General features: G+C 61.2%; 2 protein-coding genes across 6 annotated transcripts in view; both read right to left on the reverse strand.

The window, feature by feature from the left end:
• Positions 1–3,889, reverse strand: part of Gng7 (G protein subunit gamma 7) — an 88,450-nt gene extending 84,561 nt beyond the window's left edge. The window contains exon 1 of one of the 2 annotated variants that reach the window (XM_047531330.1): positions 3,768–3,889. The gene's annotated coding sequence lies outside the window, so the exon portion shown is untranslated. The remainder of the gene's footprint in view (positions 1–3,767) is intronic. The other variant, XM_047531331.1, reaches the window with a different exon arrangement.
• Positions 3,890–13,104: 9,215 nt separating this feature from the next.
• Diras1 (DIRAS family GTPase 1) lies at positions 13,105–21,467 on the reverse strand. Of its 4 annotated transcripts, none has more exons than XM_047531324.1 (2): positions 21,375–21,467; positions 13,105–13,909 (listed from the first exon to the last, which is right to left on the reverse strand). In XM_047531324.1, exon 2 carries the CDS (start codon positions 13,855–13,857, stop codon positions 13,261–13,263), a length of 597 nt encoding a protein of 198 aa, XP_047387280.1. In that variant the 5' UTR covers positions 13,858–13,909; positions 21,375–21,467; the 3' UTR covers positions 13,105–13,260. The 4 variants fall into 4 exon arrangements, with proteins under 4 accessions (XP_047387280.1, XP_047387279.1, XP_047387278.1 ...); XM_047531323.1 differs by lacking the exon at positions 21,375–21,467 and adding an exon at positions 19,388–21,357; XM_047531322.1 differs by lacking the exon at positions 21,375–21,467 and adding an exon at positions 17,016–17,257.
• Between the last annotated feature and the right edge of the window lie 775 nt (positions 21,468–22,242).

The following is a 22,242-nucleotide window of genomic DNA, read 5'->3' on the forward strand; positions in this document are numbered from 1 at the left end:
CGGACAGGCCAGCCTGCCCTGTGCACGCGGGACTGTCCTAGTTCCTGGCAGCCTGTGTCCTCTTCCAAGCTCCGTCCGGCCTCTCCTCTGGACCTTCCTGGGCTGGGTTCTCATTCCCACCTGTCCAGCCCGAGAGGCGGCAAGCACCTCTGCTGGCACCTCCCGCAACACACAGCTGGACCCGACCCTGAGAGCCGCGGCCGGGCTGCGCCCTGGGTCCGTCTCCGCAGCCCCGGGGGCCGCACACAAGCGCCCCTTCACATGGTGCCAGGACCTGGCAGGAGTTCTGAGGCTTAAAACAGGCACCGAGCCGCCTCTGGTGGACAGAGGAAGGAAGGGCTACTTCAGACGGCAGGGACGGCAGGGACGGCGACCGGCACCCACGGCACAGAGGCTCCCAGCTGAGGCCGAGCGGGGCTGCTCAGGCTGTACGGGGCCTCGTTCTGGGCGCAGGGGATGAGCAGGGGAGGGGCGTGCCGGTCCCAGGAGGGAGGACTTGCCGAGGAGTCCCTGCTACCTGGTCCCACACAGCTGCACAGCGGTCCTGGCTAGAAGGTCCCAAAGTCACCGAGGCTGGACAGGGTCGGGGATGTGGCTCAGCGGTGGGGCGCTCGCCTAGCACGCGTGGGGCCCTGGGTTCCAGCCTCAGCACCGCATAATAATAAAACAAAGGTATTGGGTCCACCCACAACTAAAACAAAAAATTTTTTTTAATTCTTTTTTTTTTTAAATAAAGAAAGAAATCACAGAGACCCTGGGGTGGATGCAGCTCTCTGGCGGAGCTCAGCGCGCACCAGGCCTGGGGGATCGGCCCCAGCACAAAAAAGAAAGAAAGTAAACCACAAAGGCTCTTCAAAAACATAAGCAACTGGGCTGGGTGGTGGCCCAGTGGCAGAGCACTTGCCTATGGGCGTGGAACCCAGGGCCCTGCTGGTGTTGGGCAAGCGCTCCACACACAGCCACATTCCCTTCCTAGTAAAAGCCACTTAAAAGACTTGCTGTTGCCAGATGCAAATGAGAAAATCTGCAGAAACACCTTGAACTGCACAGGAGCTCTTCCCGTTACTATACGATGCACCAGGAATTCCTCCATTCAGTGAACAGAGCGGCTGTCCGCGTGGGGTGTTCATGGTGAGTTAACTCTCCCTTCAAACACCTGCTTTAGTAAGCACAAAACCAGGACAGAAAATAACGGCGTTACTCAAATGATAGTTTCCAAATAAAACTTCTCTACCTGGAGGCCTTGGGCTTCTTTAAAATAAGCCTCGGGGCCCAGGGGAAAAACCAAGGGCACCAGCTGTAAATGCTGGCACCTTTCAACGCAGTGGCTGGTCAGTCAGGCTCTTAGGAGGGTCCGAAAGCCACCGGACCCAGCCGGTGCTCTGATGGCCCTCCTCCTCTGAAGCAGTGCTTCCGAGCGGCGAAGGCGAGATGGGGTCTCTAAATGGGTAAAGCTGGTGTTGTCCCTAAGAATGGCTCTCAGCCAGGGTGACTCTGCCCCAAGGGGACATGTGTGGTGGCGCACTGGGGGGTTCCTGGCCTGGAGGGGGAGCAGGCTAGGGCTGCTGCTTGGCGCCCTGCAGGGCCAAGACCCTGCGCCCCACTCCCCAGTGTCCACAATGCTGAGGCTGAGAAGCCTGCAGGAGTCGCAGGAGCTCAAGTGCAACTCACGTTTAAGGCGCTCAGTGGCTCTCTGGGTACCCCTGGATCAGAATGACCCTGAACAGGTGCTGGCTCCTTGCTCAGACTTCGCAATCTGACAGCAGCTCCAGACAGCTCAGCTTTGTTCTTGCTTTTGGTAATATGGAAAGGTTTGGCCACGTCTGGCCTGGTCCCGTGGATGCTTTTTGAAGTCCCAGGGTGATTCTCACGTGCACCCAACCACGGGGTTGAATGGAGTCAAGTTGAGATTGCTTTCTTTTCCCTCCTCTGTGACAACCCCATCATTCTCCCACCCACCTCCCCTCCGAGAGAAAACTTAATTTAGAACATTCTGCTCTGCTCAGCGCTCCACACACCCTCACTGTGCAACCAGGATGGATTCCCTCCTGCAGTCCCTCCCTGGGTCCCTGCAGCAAACCTGAAAGCTACCTGTCATGGCCTTCACATTCCCGCTTGGTGAGGCAATGTCGCCAGGCAGGGGCGAGAGCAACCGCTGGACACAGGCTCACTTCCCAGAGCACTGAGGAGGTTGCTGCAAGACCACAGCTGCACACACACACACAAGTTTGTGAACTTGGCATTTGCTTTGAGGACACCTAGCAACAGTCTTCAGACTCTTAGCTGGGGACCTGCTGCTACAGTTCACCGCACCTGTCTTCAGCCGCCCACCTCGGCCCCGAGCAACCCCCACTACCCGGGAAAAACAAAGTGCCACCCACGTCCCTCAATATCATCATCCCCAAACTCCCACTGCAGTTTCTGAAAAATTCAATCACCCGCAGGAGGCTTCATGCACCTCAAGACGTGCCCCTCTGCACCCTCCACCCTAGAAATAGACGGAGCAGGGAACCAGCACAGTGTTGGGGGGGCTTCACCCCCACGTGCATCTCACACCAAATAAGCAGCACCCCTACCCAACAGGACGGCGACTCCTCTCAAATCTTTACAATGGACTCCTGCCTAGTCCATCCCAGGTCCTCCTAAGGTGTCAACCTCAGTCCAGACACACCCCCATGGTTCCCCAGCCCAATGCCCTTCCTCCTCCCCACCTCCCTCTCACCAGCCACCCTAACAGTCTCCTCCCCAGACCACCCCCCACATAAGCTGTCCCGCTTACCCTGAAGTCCCCGGACCCCTGCACAAGCCAATCCCCTTCCTGGTTCTGTCCTGACTTTGTGCTTTGTCCTTTCAGCTAATCCTAAACATGGGATCCTCACTCACCCTTCCCTGCCAACTCCGCTCCCACCTTCCCCAATCCCTGTCTGCAGACCCCTCCCTAACCAACCCGACTCCCTCTGAGCCCCACTTCAAACTCCACCCCCAGTGCCCTCCCCAGCTAATCTGGACCCTCAACTCCACTTCCTGCTCCTGCCTCAAATATCCTTTACCCGCGACTCAGCCCCTACCGCCTCCCCAACTAACCTGGACCTCCAACTCCATCCTTAGCCTCTTCCCCAGCTACCCCAGACCTCTAACCCCACTCCCAGCCCCTCTCCAGCTAACCTCAACCCCAACGCTATCACTCTCCCAAGCTCACCCTGACCTCCAACTTTGGTGCCCTCTCCACACAATCTTAGTCCCCATGATTGTAGACCCCTCCCCAGCTAACCCTGAACCCCAGTCCAGACTCAGCCCCTCCCCAGCTAACCTCTACTCCTAACTCCAGCCACTTTCAGCTCCCTCCCCATCTAACCTTGACCTCTAACTCCAGGCCCCTCCCCACATAAACTCAACCACAAGTGCAGCCCTGACCCCCAACTTCAGCCTCCTCCCTAGCTAACCTCGACCCCCAACCACAGTCCCAACCCCCAACTCCAGGCCCCTCCCCAGCTAACACCACACCCCAACTCCAGCCCCAGCCCCTAACTCCAGCCTCCTCTCCAGCTAACCTCGACTCCCACCCAAAGTTCCGACACCAATTTCAGTCCCCTCCCCAGCTAAGCTTGACCTGCAACTGCAGCCCATTTCCCCAGCCAGCCCCGAACTCAGCTCCAGCCCTGATCCCCATCCCCAGCCCCCTCCCCAGCCGACCCGACCCCCAGTTCCGCCCGCGTGCAGACCGAAGTCGTCCCCACGTCCCCCAGCCGGCGAGCAGACGCCCTTACCTGCGATCTGGCCCGCGGCCGCCTCAGCCCCGCCGCGCAGCCGAACCCGCTGTGCCGACCCGGGAGCGCTGGCTCCCTCCATGGGGCGAGTCCTGAGCGCTAGGGGCGGGCCCGGCGTCCCGGAGGGACCAATCGCAGACCCGGGCGGCGGAGGCCGGAACCGGGGGCGGGGCGTGGGGCAGGCATCGGGGTAGGCTGCGCCCAGGAGAGCGGGGCGGGGCCCCGGACGCGGGCGGGGCCTGAGGGCGAGCGCTGAGTGGCACCTCCGCGGGCCACCCTTGAACTAGAAAGGCGCGGGAGGGCGGGGATATGCTAATATGCAAATCAGCACGCTGTAGCAGACTCGGTGGTAGGCGAGGGGGGAGACTGCCGAGGCGACTGCGTGACGTCAGGGGGGCGCGAGGCATTTCGCGTGTTCGAATCCTGGACGGGGACGGAAGGTTCGCATCCCGAATCCTAACTCCGAGGCTCGCTGGCCTTGGGAAGAATATCAGTAAAAATAACTGTGGCGCCGCTTACTTGAGCGCCATACAGGCTCCCTCAGAGCCCTCTGTGTAAGACTTGGAGATGAAATGGTCATTGCCCCCATTTTATAGACGTGACCCTGAGTTCGAGAGAGGCGAGGTCGTTTGCCCAAGCCTGGGTCACCGTTTCCGGGGTTCTGTTTCTTCTCACGGGGCTGGATCTTAAGGCAGACCCTGGGCCTCCCCTCGGATCAGGGAACCAGAATCCCTGGGAGCTGGGCCCAGGGATGCGCATTTTCAACAAGTCCGCGGTGGTGCTGGGAGACGTGCAAGGCCCTAAGGCCTCACGTGATTTGGAAGGACATTCCTTATGTGGGAGCAGGGGCCACCACATCTTTGACCTCAGGAACTTCCTCCAGCTGACATGCTGTGGTCCCCAGCCAGGGCTCCCGTCATCCTCCAGGATCTCCCTGCTCCTACCGGGCTCCAGCTGCCTCCTGCGACGCACAGAGGAAACTCAGCACTCGGCAAGGGCCTCTCTCCCGCTGCTGTCCCCCTGGATGGACTGTCCCCTGCCCACATCCCCCAAGCAGAACGACTGTCTAAATAGGGGTCACACTGGTGGCCCACCAGGTGGTGTTTGACCCAGAAATCCATCAAAGCTTTTAAATTGTAGAGGTTTTCAGGATGTTCAGAGCTGTAATCAGTGGCAGAGTAAGGCCCTGGGTTCAATTCCCAGCAACAAAAAGAATCCAGGGTGTTTCACAGAAGTAAATCCAGGTTTGCGGGCACTCTGGATGAATCAGAAGGCCGGACCATTTCCTGCAGCTGTGGGTGAGCAGGTTTCGTACACCTCACTGTCAAGGGTCAGGACGGCCCAAAGTCAGAAAAGGGCCTGGAGGAGGGGAGGCAGGAGAGGAGTTGGTTGCAAATCCAAGTTTTAATTTTTTAATCTTATTTTTTGAAATTGACCATCAAAAATGGTATGTTTGTGGTGCTCAACAGGATGTTTTGAAATAAATGTAGCTGGGCATGGCTGTGCACACCTGTAATCCCAGCCACTCTGGAGGCTGAGGCAGGAGGATTCCAAGACAAAAGTCAGCCTCAGCAACTCAGCAAGGCCCTGTCCCAAAATAAAAAATAAAAAGGTCTGGGGATGTGGCTCAGTGGTTAAATGCCTTTGAGTTCAATCCTTGGTCCCAAAAAAAAAAAAAAAAAAAAAAAAAAAAAAAAGAAAAAAAAAAAAAAAGGAAAAAAGAAAGAAAAGTTCAGTAAAAACAAACAATTTGAGATAACTTAATCCACAATTAAAATTCAAAATTTAGATCCAAATTAAATTCAATCTTTTATTTCCTTCATACTTTTTTATTCTCAAATCCAAACTTTAAATAGGGGCAAAAAAAAAAAAAAAAAAAAGAATCTACATCATGCACAACCATAGAAATGAAAAGATGTAGCCCGTTTGTGTACAATGAATCAAAATGAAGTCTGTAAAAATAAAATTTAAATTCAAGTGTAGGTTTACTTAGAAATATTTCCAAGTCGTATGTATGCACATACGTATTCATATCTCATTCTCTCACAAAGTATTTGAGGTGGCTAATAAGAATGTTTGCAAGAAAGTTAGTGTCAAAATACACAGGATAATACAATTAGAGAAAATACGGGATGCCAAATTGGCATAACTTTACTAAAAATTTTCAAATTTAATTTTTCTTTAAAAAAATAAAAACCTCTGGTAACCCTAAATAAAGTTGGAAACATTAAAAAAAAAAAGGGAAAGAAGAAAAACTTCACTGTTAATGTAATATTTTGAAATTTCAAAATAAATGCATAAATAATCCATAACAACAAATGACCAACAATTCATGGGGGGAGCCCTGGGGGTTGGACCCAGCCCTTTTCATTTCCTACTTTGCAGACAGGGTCTTGCTGAGCCGCTCAGGGCCTCACTAAGTTGCTGAGGCTATCCTCTGACTTCGGCCTCCCAGTATCTGGGATTGCGGGGTGTGCTGCGCGCCCAGCTCCACTAATGGCCAACATGTTAACAAGCTCCGCTGGCATCTCCGCTCCTCCTCGCTCGCCCGGGACTCGGCCCTGTCGGAACCGTCTTTATTTTGAGCACTGAGGCTTGGCTGTCCCGACCCTGGCGGCACTACCCGTGGCACTGCAGTAGCACGGCGGCGCATGAGTAGCTTCTGGCTCCTTCCCCTGCTTCCGTCCCTGGCAAGCGCCTGCCAGCCTTTCCGCACGTGCCCTCCTCCGGAGACGCGCCTCCGGAGCCCCGCCGCGTGCCCGGCAGCTGGCGCCCAGGCACGTGCGGACCTCACCGGAGGCCGCTCTGCCTCGGCGTCCCCTGGCCGGCATGTGCTTGGTACCCGGTGGAAGCTCCACTGATTCCTGGTGCCTGGGCGCACGGAGAAGGGAAACTGGCGTACGACCCAGGAAGCGGCCAGTCCCGGGGCAAAACAGCCCGGCTGCCATGCGAGCACCGGAGCAGGTGTGCGCACGCGGGCCTCGCCCTGCGGCTGCGAGGTCGCCCCGCAGGCCCCGGCCCCGGGCTGGTCAGAGGAGGGGCGCTCGGTGGATGCAGGCCCCAGACCGCTCGGCAGCTCCGCCCGCGGAGCGATCTCGAAATGGTGACAGGCAAGAGCGGGGCGGCCGTGCCCCACTTGCGGATTTTCTTGCATATCTACCCATCCACTTCCCTGTTCTAAAAATCAGAATTTTTTTAGCTTGAGATCACTGCAGTTTTTCTGCTCGAGGAGTCACGTGCGACTCTACAAGGAGAGCTGGAACACTCGGTGTCCCCCGCGTGGCCTCCCGCAGACCGCGGCGCAGGGCGCTCGGCTCGCCCGCAGCGCGGGGTCCCGCGGCCGCCGCCGGCCGCCGCCCTCCTCCCGCCCCGCAGGCCGGGCCGCCTGCCGCCCCCGTCCCGGGCCCTGAGATTTGGGCCGTTTCTTGAATGTTGCCATTTCTAGGTGGAATCACGCAAGATGTGACCTTTCGGCATTGGCCCTCTTTTCCCTTGGTATGGTTATTGGGAGATTCCTCTAGGTTGTCGCTTGTATCGACATTTCATTTGTGCTTTTTGGTGTTTTTTCGGCGCTGGGGATTGAACCCAGGACCTGGCGCATGCGCTCTACCACCGAGCGGCAGCCGGGCTTGCAGCTCTTGATTGATTGCGCGGTGTCGCGTGGTGGAGGGACCCGTTTGTTTAACCCCACCCTCTGAGCACCTGCTGTAGGCCTTCCAGATTTAGGCTTTTCCAAATAAAACTGCCCAAAATACAAATGACTTATGTCGTTTCTCTGGGACGACCGTCCAGGCAGCGCAATTGCTGGGTCATATGGTAGTTTCAGGGTTATTTTTTTTTTTTAAACCTTCCAGACTTCCTTTCAGAATGTTAATGGTTAATTCTTTCCAGACCTTAAAGTAGTTGAAAAATACTGAATTGAAAAGAAGTTGTGTTAAAAACTCGCAATGTCCTTAAGTTTAAAGATTTTATTTATGCCCAATGTATTTTAATTATACTTTTCTGCTTTAATAGAAGCAAATTCATCAGTCATATTCTCAAAACCTGCTTCTGGAAAAAAAAAACTATTAAAAATGCATAAAGATATGTATTCATAAAGACATGTAAAGATGCATGAAGATATGCATAGCTCTCCGTATGTACATAATGTAGAGGTGAATAGAGATCACACCCATTTTTTTCTCTTGCCTGAGGCTCACATGGCAATATTGGATCCTGTCTTTATTTAAAATGTTAATATTTTATTGAATGCAGGTTTTTGCATTCACATCAATTTTTAAATATTAATTTTTATTAAAACGCTGAATTCATGGGTGCGGCTTGGGGGTGCATACTGCCCACTGACTTCGGAAGCTGTGTGTCCCGGGAGGCTGCAGAGCACTGTGCACACTTGAAGGAGCCAGGGACACCGGAGGGTCCTGGGCTAGAGACCGCCACAGCCGCAGGAGGCCTTGGGGAGAGGGAATCTTCCTGTGTGTTTCTTTGCACATTCCCTTAAATTACAAGGTTAAAAAGTTGTGCCGTGCGCGGTGGCCCAGGCCTGTCATCCCAGCGGCTCGGGTGGCTGAGGCAGGAGGATCCCGAGTTCAAAGCCAGCCTCAGCAACTTAGCAGGGCCCTAAGTAACTCAGTGAGACTCTCTCTCTAAATAAAATACAAACAAAGGGCTGGGGATGTGGCTCAGTGGTTGAGTGCCCCAGGTTCAACCCTCCATACCCCCCCCAAAAAATCGCACTAGTGCACATTAATTACATATTACCAACAAATTTATATTTGATGCATGATTATATCGAGTATATAAGACACCCATCTATCTTGATGACAGAGGGTTGGTGGACTGGGACCCCCTGAACTTTGTGCTCAAAGCAAGGGCTTTGCCAACTCACCTAAGCCTGGCCAGCTGACTCTTGCTGGCCTTTGAGAATGTACCAGATGCCCGGCCCAGGAGGGCGGGATGTGCTCAGGACAAACCAGGGGCGATGGGCCAGGTGCCATGCTGCCCACTGACCCTGGGTACTCCCACAAATGCTCCTTCCCTGCCCTGGTTGCAGCCGGGGTCCTCAGCACTGATGCTGCAGGTAGTCCCTCACCCCACCTGCCCTGCCTCCAGGGACCCAGCAAGCTGGACTCCAGCCACAGAACCATACAGATGGGGACACTGAGGCCCTGTGAGTCCCTCACCTTGACAGTGGGACCCTTGGGCTGGGGGTTGTGGCTCAGTGGTAGATCGGGCGCTCAGCATGTGCCAGGCCCTGGGTTCCACCCCCAGCACCAAACGGTAAAAATTAAAGAATAGGGTCTTAGTGATTCCCCGCCCTCCTGGGCTGACTGCAGCGAGCACACAGCCCTTGTGGTGCCCCTGAGGGACAGGCCAAGTCTTCCATGATGGCCCAGTGTCCTCTGCAGGAAACCCTAGCTCAGTCCACAACCCTGCCTGACCCTGATGACCTCTGGCTTCCCTGGCAACCACCCCCCTCTCCTTCCTCTTCTCCAGTCACTGTGGCCTCAGAGGTTCCTGTCCCAGGGCCTTTGCATGTGCTGTCCCCTTTGCCTGATGCTCCAACCCAGACCTGCTGAGCCAGACCACCCTGCCTTCCTGGGTCAGCTCAAATGTCACCTCCTGGGTCTGGCCAGCCTGCACACTCAGATCTAAGTCAATTTTGCAGTGTGGTTTATCTTTGCCGTATGTAGCACGTATCCTAAATGACCTCACCCAGTTCTTTGTGGGGGGCCGCTCCCTGGGTAGGTGTGAGCTCTGAGGGGGCAGGACCCTGGGGTTTGTGTCCAGGGCAGGATCGGGGCACAGTGGTGCCTGTCACCTGCTGGATGAACAGAGGGAGGAGCACAGCTCTTCCCCATCTGCTCCTTAACAAGACCCTCACCTGGCCTGGGCGCGGGCCTGAGGGCTGAGTGACAGATGGGAAGCTGAGAAGACATATCTCAGAGCGGTGGGGACCAGAGGGTTCCTGCCCGGTGCCCTCCGTGCCACCATGAACCGGCCCCTCTGCACCACTGTGCCCTGCAGGGAAATCATCCGAGGACGCAGAAAGTCCAGGGGCCCCCAGGCTACTGCTGCAGCGAATGGGAACCCGAGGCCCAGGGAGAGGCCGCCGAGGCCGGCGTGGAGCAGCGTCCACTGGAAGCCCCGCAGGCTCCCGCTGCCAGCTCCTCCACGGCCGCCCGCCCACAGGCCTCCTGCACTCCCGCACCTGTCAGCTCCTCACACCGCGCCCGCCCTCGCCTCCCCGCCATTCCCAGCCCTGTCCCAGCTGGAAGAAGGCGCGGAGCCTGGGAACATGGGGTCCACTTCTTTATTGCAGGAAGACTATGTCTACATGAGCGAATGCCACACAGACCCCACGGCGGGGCGGGGCGGGGCGGGCTCCCACATGCGGGCGGGGCGGGGTCACAGCGAGCATGGCCTGGCAGGTCTCCAGCACCAGGGAGGCCCGGGAGGGCGGCAGTGGGGCAGGCTCCGCCCCTCCTATTGCGGAGACCCTCTCCCCAGGGGGCAGGGCCCAGGGTGGAGAGGCCTGGGGACAGGCGGGCCCCAGGGAGATTGTGCTATCAGGGATGTCCCTGAGAAAGGGCTGAGACCCCTGTCCAGCCAGGGGCCGCTCCGGGGCAGAGGAGGGGCGACACCAGCTGCTGGGGCCCTGGACCAGCGGTGGGGCAGAGCTCAGCTGTGCTCAAACACCACCTGGGGGAGCCCTGCCGCACCCGCAGCCTCCCACGCCCAGGCACACACACTCATGCCTCTGCAAGCGTGCCAGGGCACAGGAAGGCATCACGCTGAACGCCGGTCAGCCGCGGAGAGGCCTTGCCTGCGTTGGGCGCCCCACCCGGGAACTGCAGGGCAAGCCCTTCCTCTCCCGCACGCATGTGCAGCTTCCCACCCCAACCAGCAGCGCGGCCGCCTTGGGGATGCACTCTCTCCCTCGCATGCATAGCTGCCACATTTCAAGTCCCCTCAGCACAGAATGCTGAGAAGCCCATGTGAGATTGGAAGCATATCTCCCCTCCCGGGCCTTCAGACCCCCAGCCCAGCCAACACTGGGACCGCAGCCTCGGGAGAGCCTGAGTGGAGAATCTGGCTCACCCACCCAGGCTCCTGACCCACAGATCCAGTGGGGCGATAACCGTGTGGGGCTCCAGGCTGCTGCGTTGGTGTGATTTGTTATGCAGCGCTAGCTGACTGATACAACTTGCCACAGACTAGAATGGACACAGTGACCCTCAGACAGAACAAACAGGTGTACAGATAGATGACTTCACCCACTCCCAAAACACAACTGCTCACACAGGTAGCGAGACTCACACAGACACACACAGCCAGCCCCTGCCCACGTGCCGTCCACTCCACATATGCCCTCTGCCTTCACTGCATGCAGGCTGCAAACACGCCATCCCGACGGCAGCAGGCACACGGGCGTGGCCCACCCCGCGCCCTGTCGCAGTCTCCTCCAAGCAGGGCACAGCCCCACGGGTCACATGAGTGGAGTCACCCAGACTCCCACAGAGACCCCCCAAACCTTGAGGCTGCAGATACACCTGACCTGGGCAACGCTTCCTGGGCCCCGTCTCTGGGCACGGCGGGCAGAGGGGACAGGGCAGCATTCCTCCTGCAGCCCCCTCAAGTCCTGCCGGTGCTGAGTGCCATGGCCCTCCCCTGGCCAGGGCCCCGGCACCTGTGCTCGGCGCCCCCGGGCCCCAGCACCACCGCACCAGCGTCTCTGCCTTGAAGGAAGGGTGGAACCCAGACGTGGTGTCCAGGGAACCCTTCACGCTCCGGGCACCAGGGCCACCTGCCCCTCTCGGGAGGGGCAGTCCTGGCTGGACAGTCCCGGGGGTTGTGCTGTGGCTGTCTGCTGGTCCCCAGGGACCACTGGGGTTGGCAGGGGTGCCACTACAGGCCCCATGGTTATTGCCTGGTGGCCTGAGGCCCATTCCATGGGCCCCTCCACCCTGGTGAGTGGACAGGGACAAGATGGGTATTCCCAGGGCCCAGTGAGGGGACACAGGTCAGAGGTCACGAGGGTCAGGATGAGTTGGGTGTATGTCAAACACCAAAGGGGAGAAAAAAGGAAACACTCTGAGGTCCGTGTGCACCTGGACGCCCCTCCCCCAGAAGGTCACAGTGATCAAGGGGGAGGGGCGCAGGTCTGGCTGGGGGCACCCAAGGTGGGGCACAGAGATGGGGTCCTCGGCTGAGGTGGAGGGGAGGTGGCCTCTCTGGTCCCAGCTGGGACATGCAGCTCCTCTTGCTGGCTCCCTGCTTCCCCATCTGCGGGGTGAAGGGGCCGCTTCCGGCTTGGCTGTGGGGGCACAGACAGGGCAGGAGGGCAGGTGGGGAAGAGAGCAGAGCAACGTGAGGGGGCTGGCTTGGAGTCCCAGCACTCCCACCAGCTGGCTGGGCAGCCTCGCTTCCCAGCTGAGATGCGGGACTAGGGAGGAGAAGTGGAGGAGGAGGAGGAGGGGGAGGGGAGGAGGAGGAGGGGGAGGGAAGAGGAGGAGGAAGAGGAGCAGAAGGAGGAGGGAGGAGGAGGGGAGGGGGAGGGGAGAGGGGAACAGGAGGAGGGAGAGGATCAGGAGGAAGAAGAGGAGGAGGGGGAGGATGAGGAGGAAGAGGAGCAGGAGGAGCAGGAGGGGAGGAGGGGAGGAGGAGAAGAGGAAGAGGAGCAGGAGGAACAGGAGGGGAGGAGGGGAGGAGGAAGAGGAGCAGGAGGAGCAGGAGGGGAGGAGGGGAGGAGGAAGAGGAGCAGGAGGAGCAGGAGGAGCAGGAGGGGAGGAGGGGAGGAGGAAGAGGAGCAGGAGGAGCAGGAGGGGAGGAGGGGAGGAGGAAGAGGAGGAAGAGGAGGAAGAGGAGCAGGAGGAGCAGGAGGGGAGGAGGAGAAGAGGAAGAGGAGCAGGAGGAACAGGAGGGGAGGAGGGGAGGAGGAAGAGGAGCAGGAGGAGCAGGAGGGGAGGAGGGGAGGAGGAAGAGGAGCAGGAGGAGCAGGAGGGGAGGAGGGGAGGAGGAAGAGGAGCAGGAGGAGCAGGAGGGGAGGAGGGGAGGAGGAAGAGGAGGAAGAGGAGGAAGAGGAGCAGGAGGAGCAGGAGGGGAGGAGGAGAAGAGGAAGAGGAGCAGGAGGAACAGGAGGGGAGGAGGGGAGGAGGAAGAGGAGCAGGAGGAGCAGGAGGGGAGGAGGGGAGGAGGGGAGGAGGAAGAGGAGCAGGAGGAGCAGGAGGGGAGGAGGGGAGGAGGAAGAGGAGGAAGAGGAGGAAGAGGAGCAGGAGGAGCAGGAGGGGAGGAGGGGAGGAGGAAGAGGAGGAAGAGGAGCAGGAGGAGCAGGAGGGGAGGAGGGGAGGAGGAAGAGGAGGAAGAGGAGCAGGAGGAGCAGGAGGAGCAGGAGGGGAGGAGGGGAGGAGGGGAGGAGGAAGAGGAGCAGGAGGAGCAGGAGGGGAGGAGGGGAGGAGGGGAGCGGCGCGGCGGGGCTGGCGAGGGCGGCACCGGCTCACATGAGGGTGCACTTGCCCTTGACCCGGTCTGTCCTCTTCTGCCTGCCGGAGCGCTTGCCGTCGATGCTCAGGCTCATGCTGCGGCGCGTCTCCAGCGTCAGCAGCTCCTGGAAGAGCTCCTTCACGTTGTAGTTCATCTTGGCCGACGTCTCCATGAAGGCGCACTTCCACTGCTGGGCCAGCGCCTGGGCCTCGCGGGTGTCCACCTCCCGCTGCGTCTCGTCACACTTGTTCCCCACCAGCATGACGGGGATGTCCTCCACGCTGCCCTTGATCTGCAGGATGAGCTGGTAGATGGGCCCTAGCTCCTCCAGCGACTGCTTGCTGGTGACGGAGAACACCAGGATGAAGGCGTGGCCCTTGGAGATGGACAGGCGCTGCATGGCCGGGAACTGGTGGCTGCCGGTGGTGTCCGTGATCTGCAGCGTGCAGACGCTCTTGTCACAGCTGATCACCTGCCGGTAGGTGTCCTCGATGGTGGGGATGTACGTGTCGCGGAACGTGCCCTTCACGAAGCGCAGCACCAGCGAGCTCTTGCCCACGCCGCCCGCGCCGAACACCACCACCCGGTAGTCGTTGCTTTGCTCGGGCATCTTCCCCGCACCACGTGGGGGATGGGGCGGCTGCTAGAACCCCAGACCGACCCTGCGTGGAGAGGACAGTCAGATGCAGAAGGCGCCCGGCCTGGGGACAGGCGGGAGGCTTCTCTGAGGAAGGAGCACTTGACCCTGCAGCCCCGGCCCACACGGGGGCTGGCTGCCAGCCCTCTGCTGCTTCCCCCTAACAAAACCTGGGGCCTAAGCCTCCCCAAGGGGACTCTGAGCTGGCAGAGGCGAGGGAGATGCCGGGACGCAGGCCGCCTGCCTCTGCCTCTGCCCGGCTCCCTCTCTGCCCTACTCTTCCCCCTCTTCCCAGCAGGGCCATGAGCTCCTGGGAGCCAGCTGAACTGGCCCCTCCGCTGCCGGCTCTCCCTCAGTGTCCTCGTGCTCTGAACCCAGAGGGCAAAACGCGGCGTCTCCAACCATCATAGTTCCCTGCTATGAGCCCAGAGCACCCTAAGCCTCAGGGAGCCAAGTTTGGTTTAAAATGAAGATTCCAGAAATGATGAATCAGTTGGCCCTGGGAGCGCCTCCCCACCGCGAAGGCCACCTGACACACAGGCTCCAGGACCACGCCTACATATTAGACGCAATTCCCTAAAGCAGCCCCTACCCCTGCGCAGCAGGGACTCACAGTGAGGCAGGGTAGCAATGCTAAAGTAAAACTGAACGGGAAAGTCCCCGAGCCGAGCATGGCGGCCACACCTGTCCTCCCAGCAAGCTGGGAAGCCAGGGCAGGAGCAGCACAAGTTTAAGGCCAGCCTGGGTGACCTAGTGAGGCCCTGTCTCAAAATAAAAAATGTAAAAGGGCCGGGGATGTAGCTCAGTGATAGAGCACCCAGGTTTAATCCCCAGTACTGCAAAGCAAAGCAAAGCAAAGCCCTCCCCCAAAAAACCCTCCCTGATTCCTAAACTGCATCCCCATGGTGATCTGACAGGCGCTGGTCAGGTCTGATGTGTCCTTAGAAGTACAGCTCCCTGGGAGGGGGTCCTTTCACCATCTCTCCCCGCTCCCATGCACAGAGAGGCTAGTGCTCTCTGGAGGTCACACAGCACAGCACCATTGGAGTGCTGGAGGTGGGGGAAGAACCTGGGCAGGGGACAGGAGGGTAGGAGGCCTGACTCCAGAATCAATGTCCTCATCCATGCAAAGCAGGGGAAACCTCTCTCCCTCCTCCCCAGCTGCCCTGAGCGTCCCTCAGCAGGGGGTCCACAGTGGGAAGCAGCCCTGGATCACACCTGCCTGGCCTCTACCTCCGGTGTACTTTGGAAAAGTTCTTCTCTTTGGGTGTGTGTGTCTATGTGGGAGGGCTCGAGGGTTGCCCCAGAGTCGGGCGAGATCTGGGGGTGTGAACCAGGACAAGCAATCCCTGTTCCTGGGCCTCGGTTTTCTCATCTGTGAAATGTAGGCGGTGGCCTGCCTTCCCACGGGGACGCTGAGGCAGGTGCCGGCACGGGGCACCCATACAGATGGACACACGGTTATTATTGCAATCCCAGGGCTCGGGGGGTGCACTCAGCCACACCAGTAGGTCTGGAGCATGATACCAGATTTGTCAGGAAAAACAAAACAAAACAGTGATAAAGTGACAGCCAGCACGTAGCCCAGTTCCGTGTCCAGCAGACCTCTGGGAGTTGTAGAAGACTAGCTGTAACTGACGGGCAGGTATGCAGTTCACCACAGGGAATCTCGGCCTAGGAGGAAGTGGGCCGATGGCCTGGGCGCAGGACAGCTCTGCAGACATGGCCCCCTCATGGCTGGGCACAGGAAGCTGGCACACTGATGGACTGCCAGATGCTGCTGCCAGGGCCTGGGGAGCTGGGGCGGGTGATGGTGGTGGGCTCTGCAGCCCAGATGCAGCCCCTGTCTTGCTTTGGGTGCCACGTCAGCAGTGGTGTCTCAGAGGGCCCCTGTTGGGGTCTGGGATCCCCCACCAGGACACCCTTACAGCCAACGACCCCTGAGTCCATGCTAGCTGCCCTCCTAGTGCAGTTTGAATCCCATCCCCACCTCCTTTGCAGAGTGGGTCGTAGGCAGGGAGCTTGGTGGGGGGAGGGACTGGCTCAAGGTCACAGAGCAAGGAGGCAAAGCAGAGCAGGACTTGAAGCCCACCCTGCTTGGCTGTACTGCCCTGCGGACCTGGCCTGTGCAAGGCAGCCCACCCTGAGATGCCCAGGTCAGGGGAACCTGCCCCAGCCCTGGGTCGTGGTGGAGCCCAGGCGGGCCCTGGACGTTGAAGGAACTGTCCTGCAAGAAAGCGGACTGAGCCCTGGCCTGGGGAGGGTCCTGGGGGTGCGCACTGGGGTGACCCTAAGGGCGCCTGACCAGGGAGAGGTTTTACTGAGAAAGAACCACTGTCCGGCTCGGAGGAAAGGGACGCACAATGGGGGTCGGTGCAGGGGCTTCCTCAACTCGAGGAGGACCTGGGTGGAAGACCGTGGTCAGCGAGGGGCTTTGCGGGCCAGAGGTGGGGGCCGGGCGCGCGAACGTGGGACGCGGGGCCCACGGCCCGAAGGCCGCTCGGAGGGAACCCTGGCCGAGGGCACCGGGGGCGGGGGTCCCCAGGGGGCGCGGAGGGCGGTGGGCGCTTGGGGCCGTCCGCCGGGCGCGGGCTGCAGGGCCCAGGACCGCCGCGGCGCGTCCGGCGAGCCCGCGAGGGTGGGGCCGGGACAAAGCAGGGGCGCGGGAGCCGAGCGCCGCGCCCGCCGGGACCCCCGCCCGCCGCGCCCCGCCGCCTACCTGGGCCGCTGGTCCCTGCGGCGCCGCGGCCGCTGCTGCTCCGGCTCGTGTCCGCGCCGCCCCCCGCCCGCCCGCCGCCCGCCGCCCGCCGCCCGAGCCGCCGCCGCCGCCGCCGCAGTCGCGCCCGCGCTGTCCCCGCCCGCCCGGCCGCGCTCCGCTCCGCCCCGCCCGCCCCGCCCGCCCCGCCGGGACCCGCGCCCGCCCGCGCCAAGGTCACCGCGGGCCGCACCCGCTCGGACCCCCGCACCCCGGGCACGCGGGCGGGAACCGCCAGGGCGCCGCGAGGGTCCGGCTCCCCTCCCAGCTCGAGTGGGAGCCCGCGCGCCCAGGGTCCGCGCGGAGCCGGGAGCCGGCAGAGGGAAGGGGCCCCAGCGGAACCGCGAGTAGGGCTGGCAGGCCTGGTGGCGCTCACCCCCGCGCTGGAAGGGGCGGCTCGGCGGAAGGAACGCATCAACCGATAAGCCGGCGGAGAAGGCCGGGGCCGCGGCTGCACCTGGAGGCCCCTCCCCGTGCCGGCCTGGGCGAGAAGCAAGCGCTGCCCAGCAGCTTCTGCCCTGGTGCGGGGTCCTGTGGAGGTGCGGGCTGGGCCGCAGGGCTTGCAGGTTTCTGCTAGGAGGTGTCGCCTTCCCCCCAGATGTCTGGGAATAAACCCTGGTGCAGCGCACGTGCCCGACGTGGCCCTGTCTGCAGTGAAACCACAGCGCAGACACTTCTCCCCTGAAGGCCAGGAGGCTGGCCGCTCCTCTTGACCCCACCTGGCAGATCTTGGAGGAGACTGGACATTGGGGTCCTGGGAGCACACTGGAGGGTCCCTGGGGGCGGGTGTGCCACAGCCCCAGGCCCAGCATGCTGGAGAAACGTGCCCCTCACTGAGAGGCCAACACTTGGGGCCTAGAGGAGGGGCTTTGGAGGCTGGTCTGGAAGGTGTGAGCTGATGGTGGGTGCCAGGCGCCCTCAGGTCCCCAGCTCCCTGGTGGCCACTGACCTGCCACTTCCAGGCTCTGACTGAGGAGAGCCCTTGCTGTGTCCAAGACCACCCTCTCCTCTCCTGCCAGGCAGGGGTTGAGCACGAGGGCTCGGGGGCCTCCCTGACTCAGTCCTGCCCTCCAGCTGCTCAGCTGGACCCGGGCCTCGCCAGCTCTGGCACCACCACCACCATGGCTCCCTCTGCCTCCTGGGTCAAGGTGCAGCTTCCTGGTCTGGGGTTCAGGTTCCTTCAGGAGCTCCTCCTGTGGCACCCTTCTGCCCTGTGCTGGCCCTGCAGGGTACCTCGGAGGGTGGCTGGCCTTCATCTCAGGGTGCCGTCAACCTTGCCCAGCTACGGGCAGACAGCAGGCTCTGGTCGGGGCGACAGTGTCCCCAGGAAACACCCCCAGGCCTCAGTTTCCCCTCAGGCCTGCTGGCAACAACTAGGGTGCAACCCTGCTCCCTCCTGCTTTGACATCTCCGGAGTGACTGGAGGGCCCTGGGCGGGGTCTGGTCAGCTCTCTGGCTCTCCGGGCGCCAGCCCAGGCCAGGGCAGGCTGACTCATGCGTAGGAGAGTGGGCACCGCAGCCTCCACGCTCTGCCTGCTATTTATAGATCCCTGGACAGGCTCTGGGCCTAGTGAGCCAGAGACCTCAGCTCCCTCCTTGCTCTCCCTGGGGCATAGGCACACCCACACAAGGGTGGCAGTCCTGTCTCCCCCATGGCTGGCCAGGGAGATGGGCACTGCCAACTCCTGCTTCTGCAGAGGACAGACCCCAGGAGGCAGAGCAAGCCAAGGTGCAGCCCAGGGTTCCTGCCTAGCACCCCTTCCACACACTCCCCTTTGGAGAGTCCCTGGGCACCGACTGCCATCCCCAGCTCCGACCAGCCCAGGTCCTCACACGTCCATGCTAACACTTCCCAGGACTCAGAAAAGGGGAGCAACTAGCTCGAGGTGGCTCAGCCAGGAAGAGGCAGGGCCCAGACTAGAATCTGGTTCCAAGAGGACCTGAAGGACTCAGGCTGCTGGGACTGGGTGGCTGTTCCTCATGCCCCTCCTTCCAGTTCCTGGCTGTCTGGGGTCTCGTCTTACACATCTTCCTTCCACCCGAGTGCCAGGGGCAAAGTCCCAGCTCCTCACCTGGCCTTGCAGTCCCAGGGACCCACCTCACCCCAGGGCCCTGGCCAGGGCCACACCAGGCCGGGGTATCGCCAGGCTGGGCAGGGGCAGGAGAGCAGCTGGCTCTCACTCTCCATTCTCCCTTAGGCCAATACCACGTGTGGGCGAGCAGCAGCTGCCAGCAATGGCCTCAGGAGGGGGTCAGGCAAGTCTGGCCCCACAGAGTCTTTTGTTGATGTTAAGTTTGGCATCAATATTTTAAAATAAGGAGATCATTTGCCACAATGCAGCTTGTCTTCCAAAACTAATAGGCTGGCCTCTCCAAGGCCCTGAGGGCAGCCTGGACCTTCTCCCTGACAGAAGGGGGCTGCCATCGCCACTTGCAGGAGTGGAGCTGCTGAAGCCTCCACCTCTGGCAGGATAAGCTAAGGGACCCTTGTCTCTTTGCAGAGTACCCAGGCCACTCCGGCCACCATAACGAAAAGCTGAGACCTGCAGTGAGGCCCCAGGGCCTTTGCACTGACCACTCTTCCCAAGCTCTGTACAGTTGCTTCCCCTGGTGCCTCTCAGGCATCGTCTGGCCACTGAGTGAAATGCCTCTTTGCCGTCTCTCCTCAGGGCACCCATTGCTACATGACTCGGCCCTGTGTTGTCACCACAGAACGTGAGCTGCCTTGGACCTGGGGCTGGGTCTCACCAGGTTCATCCTGTCCTCCCAGGGACTCCAGGCCACGTCTGAGGAGTTCCTGTGTGGAGTGGGTGGTGGCAGGGCGCTGCTCAGCACCCTACCCTGCCAGGATGCCACAGTGGAGGACCTAGAGTAGGGGGACAGGTCCCTCTGCCTCGGCTGTGCTGGTGCCTCCTGGGAACTGGTGGACATGCAACCTCAGGCACCGCCCAGAGCCAGGGGTGCTGCTGGACCCAGAGGTCCCAGTGCCAAGGGCAACGGTCCCTGTTCTGGGGCTCATCTCATCTGGCCAGTCTAGCTGGGTCTGAAGGAGTCGGGATGAAGTCCAGCAGGTCCTTCCAGAGAGGGCCCCTGGCCAACCTGGTCACATCTCTTTAGGAGGAAGCTGGCCCCAGCAGCCACCGCTGTGCTTCGCAGGCAGCCCTTGGGAAGCAGGCTCTGCCCCTGATTCTCCCCAACCGGGTCACTTCGCCCTTGGCAGAGGTCAGCTGTGTCCCTGTCTCAAGGGGCTACAGGTGCAGCTTGCAGAAGCCTGGAGGGGCAGGGATGGAGGTGGAGGGGTGACGTGTCCCTATGCCCTCCAGTGGCCATCCTGAAGGGCCCCCACCTGCACGGGAGGGGTGGGACGGCCAGGAGGCATTGCGGGGGTAGAGCCTGGGTCCTTGGGGACAATGGGGGTTCCTGGTCTTGTCCCAGAGGCCACTCAAGACTGGGCCCAGGCAGGGCAGGGGCGGCGGCTGGGACAGCGGGAGGCAGGGCAGGTCCAAAGGTGCCACCCGCTTTCCTGGGCCCGAGCTGCAGCGTCGGGAGCCGCCCCGCCCCGCCCGCACTAATAACTTCAGCGGCAGAGACGCAAACACGACAACACAGGCCGACACGCTGTTATTACAGCCGCCTCAGCGCCAGTGCCAGCTCCTCCCGCTCCCAAGGGGAGGCCTCTGCTCGCTCCGTCCACTGTTCCATCGGCCTGGTCTGTGTGCAGCCACAAAGCCCCAGACGTGGTCCAGCGTCCTGGGGGCAGCGTCACTTGGGAACCGTTCAGCAGGGGTCCCTGGGAGGCGGCGTCCAGCTCCCGTAGGCCCTGGTGTTCCGGGAACGTCGGGGTCACAGAGGGGGACGAAGCCACTTCCGACGACTCCACCCAGCCCCGTGCGCTCAGAGTCTGGGGCTGGGGCTGGTCTGCGGCCGCAGGCGGTGACGGTGACGTGGGGGTGCACGAGTGGGGGCCCCGGCCTGGAGCCGCGAGCTCCTCCACCCGGCAGCAGGCGGCACGTGGGAGACGCGCCGCTTCCTGCCCACCTGCTGCCTCAGGCCACATCTGCCCTGTCCCCGAGTCCCCGGAGGTGGCTGTGTAGGACTGACCGTGCCTGAGGGAGGTCTGTGGGGGTGGGGACAGAGTGGTCCTGTGCCCACGACCTCGGGGCACAGTGTCCTTGGTGAGGCCTGGTCAGCTTTCCGGCTGGGTATGGGTAGGGGTCCTCGGGTGGCAGGAGCAGCAATGCCGGGGACGTGGGGTGCCCACAGCCCTGGGCACTGCCTGGTGCCGAGACACCCAACTGTGGGACAGACAGGGCCCGAGGTGCACGTGGCCAGCTCAGCGGGCACTTGGGGTCTCTCCACTCTGAGAGGCTGCCCTCTGGGGACCGCATGGTCTTGGAGGCCCGACAGGGAGCAAGGCACAGAGGTGGCACAGGGGCAGGCTTGCTGGTGTCCCTAGGGCCCACCCAAGAGCTGACGTTTGGCAGCAAGGAGACACTACTTGGTGCTCTCGTGAGGGGGAGGGCAGCGTGGACCTGGAGACCCCTGGGCAGACCCCCTGCTCTCGGCTCCCATGGGGGGCTTCCTGCTGGCTGTGGGGCCAGGGGACCCTGAGCCTTCCCATCCCAGCCCAGCTGCCACCTGGGCTGCACCCCCAGTCACACGCACTCTGCACCCCTCCCCGCTCCAAGACCCCCACCAGTGGCAAAGACCAAGACTGAACCTGCCAGTCACTCACGGGACCAGGTAGGGAGAAGCAGGAGGAGGCACAGAGTCCCCCCACTGATGAGGCCCTGCTCTCAGGGAAGGCCGGCAGGGCTGCGTGGGCCTCCCAGCAGCAGGCGGGTCTGAGCCCTGGTGGCCCGGCTTCCAGCCGCAGGGCTGCTCAGGGGGTCGCTTCTCAGAGTCCTGTGCACTAGTGGGTGCAGGCCAGCCTCCGGGGGCACCCCCCTTGGACAAATCGGTCCTGGCCAGAGTAAGGAGGAACAGAAGACCTGTCCAGTCCAGGTTGCTGGGCAGAGGGAGCCCCGCCTGCTGGGGAGTTAACCAGCCCAATGGCACCGGGTGGCAGCGAGAGGGGATCCTCGGGGCTGTCCAGAGGTCCCAGTGGCCTGTGGCTGAGACCCAGAGCTGGGTCGCCAGGACTGGAAATCAGAGGGAAACAGGCGCAGCCTGTGGAGAATGGGGCTGGCTGCGGGGGTTCGCGGGGCAGACAGCCTCAAGTCAGGAGGAACAGACTCCTGGGAGCAAAGAGGCTCCCCTGACTGGGCCCAGGGTGCACTGGCCGGGCCGGGAGACAGGTCAGGCAGCAGAGAGGTTGCTAGGGAGGCCGGGGCTCCCTGCTGGTGCCCTCTTGTGCCCTGCACCCTCGGGCCAGGGGCTTTCGCCATGCTGGTGCGTGGCCAGGATCATCCTGCCTGTCTTCCTCTGGAAACCGCGGCATGTGCCATGCCGACTCCTGGCCCTCCTCCACGTCTCCAGCAATCATGGCGCCCCAGCCCAGGGCCTCGCCCCTCTGCAGAGCTGCCTCCCCATTCCGGGGACTGTGGCAGCAACAAGGGAAGATGGGGCACCTCTGGGTGTTCAGAGTGAGCCGATGCTTGGTG

The sequence above is a fragment of the Sciurus carolinensis genome, chromosome 17 (assembly GCF_902686445.1).
Source record: "Sciurus carolinensis chromosome 17, mSciCar1.2, whole genome shotgun sequence".
Taxonomy (NCBI): domain Eukaryota; kingdom Metazoa; phylum Chordata; class Mammalia; order Rodentia; family Sciuridae; genus Sciurus; species Sciurus carolinensis.

Coding starts and splice junctions, on each gene's coding strand:
- Diras1 (XM_047531324.1), bottom strand. CDS start 13,857: ATGCCCGAGCAAAGCAACGACTACCGGGTGGTGGTGTTCGGCGCGGGC.